Source organism: Silene latifolia, chromosome Y, assembly GCF_048544455.1.
Source record: "Silene latifolia isolate original U9 population chromosome Y, ASM4854445v1, whole genome shotgun sequence".
In the NCBI taxonomy this organism is placed as follows: Eukaryota; Viridiplantae; Streptophyta; class Magnoliopsida; order Caryophyllales; family Caryophyllaceae; genus Silene; species Silene latifolia.
Window position 1 is genome coordinate 26902292 of NC_133538.1, and position 4083 is coordinate 26906374.

General features: G+C 36.2%; 1 protein-coding gene across 1 annotated transcript; it reads right to left on the reverse strand.

Moving 5' to 3' along the window:
• Nucleotides 1-511: 511 nt before the first annotated feature.
• LOC141627750 (protein FAR1-RELATED SEQUENCE 5-like) lies at nucleotides 512-1342 on the reverse strand. The gene has a single exon (XM_074440972.1). It carries the CDS (start codon nucleotides 1340-1342, stop codon nucleotides 512-514), a length of 831 nt encoding a protein of 276 aa, XP_074297073.1.
• Between the last annotated feature and the right edge of the window lie 2741 nt (nucleotides 1343-4083).

Sequence of the window (4083 nt, forward strand, 5' to 3'; positions counted from 1 at the left end):
CCGAATTATTCAATAAGGCAAATGTCCAATATCTATCAAATAAAATAAAATTCCCGAATTTTTCAATAAGGTAAAATAAAAAATTACTCTACTCATTGTCGGTTGTCCTTCGGTCACAATTCCTACTGTCGTGGTTCGCCATCTCCCCACAGGCCCTGCATTTTCTTAGCGCTTTCTTGTTCACTTCTCCAGCTTGTTCTCTTTGTGAGATCAGCCTTTTTCCCGACCCTTTGTTTTTGCACTACCTTGGAGGCAAAACCTTAATCTCACTAGGGATGCTTGTTCCTAAAAGCATCCCAATTTCAACATTCTTGTCCTTTACCTTTGCAAAACCAGTATTTTCACTTTCATCAGGGGTAATTTTTACCCTTTCCTTGAACTCACGCAAAATCCCAAGCAACTCAGCACAATGCCCAGGACTCTGTTCAACAAGTGCCACACAAGTAAACAACTCTAACCATAACTCGCCAACTTTGTTTTTCTGTACATCCATTGATGTACAATCAGCAAGCTATTGGCCATTAGGGCCGACGATTGGCTGGCAGGTTGCTAGTTTGCTCCACCGACTAAGCAGGTAGTCACTTGGAACTTTCTGAATTCCCCGATCTTTAAAGACACACAGAGCATGTCGACAGAGCATTCCATGTCTTTCAAACTTCTTGCAAGTGCATACCACTGAAATATCATCCTTCTTAAAACCAACCTTATACGTTTTATTTCGAACTTGATCTATGATATCTGTGTATAGAATTGGATAGGTTTTATCTTTTACTTTATCCCCAACACCACATGAATAGCAAGCTGCTTCGACTTCTTTTTGAAACTCGCCGAAAATTGTTGGAGTGAAGATTTCTGATGCATGCTTTTCTAGGGCTAATGGAGTCGACAACTGGGGGAAGAAGTTTTTTGATTGTGCAACAAGTTTCGAATGAGTCCATCTTTGAGCATCCATTGTACTCTCAAATCTTATCCAAAACTCAACTAGGGTTAAATTAGGATTATTGAAGTTGCTGAAAAAGTGGTTTTCTGACTCTGACCTAGAGGTCGTTCTCATCAAGCCTCCTAAAAACAGATCACGAAAGTAAGCTGGAAGCCACATATTTCTAATGTTGTACTTCTCCTTAATCCACTCGTTATCCGACAACCCATGAGATTCAACTACTGTTGTCCACCTTTCCTCAAATTCAGGCGGCTCCACATCTTCGCTCCAAACACATCGGTTTATCTTCTCCAGGAACTCAGTATCTTTATATATTACAGGCCCTACTTTCTCAAGCAACTTTTTTAGTATGTGCCACGTGCAATATCTGTGTTTCACCTTGTCTTTCCAGGCTAATTTCATTCCTTCTTCTATCCCCGCATCTTCATCAATTATCATACAAACTGGATGACGACCCCCCATAGCCTCTACGAATTTCGTAAATAGCCAAGCAAAGGACTCCTTACTCTCATTTATAATAAGTCCAGCCCCAAAGGTCACGCATCTCTTATGATTATCCACCCCTGTAAAAGGATCAAATATCATCCTGTACTTGTTTTTTCTAAAGGTCGTATCGAAAGAGGTCATGTCCCCGAATAGCAAATAGTTTTTAATACTAATGGGGTCAGCCCAAAACACATGTGACAATCGACTTATCTCGTCTACCTCAAAATAAAAATAAAAAGATGGACACATGTGTTTTATCTTCATAAAATGCTCAATAAGCATTTGAGCATCTCCCTCTGATAAATAATTTTTGATATCTCTAGAAAAGTTCTTAAAATCTTCCAATGACGCACCCACATTCCTATAACCTCTAACATACTCCTTGAACAACCTATACGACTTAACTGGACCTATGTTATTTTTGGAGTTGTCAATTATCATTTTTTTGTGAACTACATTCAACTCTCTCGTTTGTGTCAAATGTACCATTGTTGATGGTGTTTGTGGCATATGATTATGACCTTCATGAAAATCATATATTTGGTATTTACCATATCAGGACCTTCCTCCAAAATTCGCTTAAATTTAATACAAGGACATTCTATCCTAGTCCTTTGCCTCCTGTGATTTTTCCCTTTCGCTTAACATACTCCAGCCTTATTACACACAACTTTTTTATGGGTAACAACACCATTTTTAGACTTTTGTGAGCTTAATCTAGTCACAAACCCACATTCTTTTGCATATGCTTCATAAAACTCAACACCTAGTTCAAGGTTATCGAATAGCATACCAATATCAGGCTTAAGATGGTTGAGACACTCAAAAACCCGATTCATGTTGCTTGAAGCTAGAACCTTCTGCTGCCTCCTCGTCCTCTGCCTCCTCTACTATGATATCTGCCTATGTGGTGCAATTAAAGTAAGAAAGATGAGGTATACAAAAGCATATGAAATGTAGCTTTAAAAAGATGAAAACATCAAGCAACTACCAGGATGAATAGAATTGTACCTTCAACAAATTCGAAAGTCACAACTTCAGGAACATCATGTTCAACTGCTATTGCAGATATTTCTAATATAGACTGACATGCATTAGCTTCAACATTCGCTCCTTCGTTTGTAATGACATTTGAAGAAGTTTGTGATAGTATTGAGGAGTTGTCATTATTGCTGCAACAAGAAATGTCAAAAATTAAATAAGCAACAATACAACAGTATAATTCATGAAATTGAGTCCCTGATTTTAACAAATGTAGGCAATTTCACAATTTCTCCAACCCTAATTTCTCAATTAAGCCAATTTGATTCACAAAATCACATTTTGATGCACCTAAACAGGAATTTGATGCATATAAACAGGAATTTGGATGCACATAAACAAGATTTTGATGCACATAAACGGTCTCCAACCTTAATTTCTCAGTTTCCCCAATTTAATTCATGAAACCCTAATTTCTCAACTAGGCCAATTTGATTCACAAAATCACATCTTGATGCACCTAAACAGGAATTTGGTGCATATAAACAGGAATTTGGATGCATATAAACAAGATTTTGATGCACATAAACGGTCTCCAACCCTAATTTCTCAGTTTCCCCAATTTAATTCATGAAATTCTAAATTCAGAAGCATGATTTATCAATCCAGAAACTTAAGAGACGAATCAAACCCTAATTTCATGGTTTCAACAAATTTCTCAAATCCCCTAACCCTAATTTCTCAGTTTCCCCAATTTAATTGACGAAATCTTAAATTCAGAACCATAATTGTTCAATTCAGAATTCTAATCGGTTAATCAATCCCTAATTTCACGAACAATTTAATTTAATCGACTAAATCAACTAATTTCACAACAAATAATCATAAAGATCGAAATTTTACCTCGAATTTAAAGGCGTCATTGATTGAAGCAGCGTCGCAAGGTTGATTGTCGAAGAATTTATCGTTCGATTGTAGAGAGAGAAACAGGAATTTGATTTTGGAAGAGGCGATGGCGGAAGGTTAGAATGATGAGAGAGAAGCAGAATTAGAAAATGACTGAGATTACGCGGGTTTGGGGGAGACGCGCGAAAAAAGTTGGGGGTTTGGTTAAGGTAATCTCAGCGTATTATTAGATTGTTAAGTGGTTCTCATGGTTCTCATTATATGGGTGGTTCTCACCGGATCTCGACCCTATATATATATATATATATATATATATATATATATATATATATATATATATATATATATATATATATATATATATATATATATATATATATATATATATATATAGGAATGGGATCATGTAAGTATGCCTCATATATTTGAGGATTGAGGATTAATAACAGTCGTCAGATCTAAGAGATCTTATGGCCATCAATCGCGCTCATCTCATTAAGGGCAGATCCGTCTTTTCACTTTGTAATATAAATGTGCCCATCACAGCTTTCTTTCGTCATTATCTCTTACTCCGTTTCTCTCTCTAACATATATTTTCAGCCAAAGCTCTGAATTTCCCCTAATTAATTCCCTCGATTTTCGTCTACTCATCTTCTATGATTGTCTATCGACGAACATTTTCTACTCTTTAAAATCACAATATCTGGTATGTTTCTAGTATCTTTTCCGGTTTTTGTTTTTTTTTTATTTCTGATTTTCTTTTGGATTCA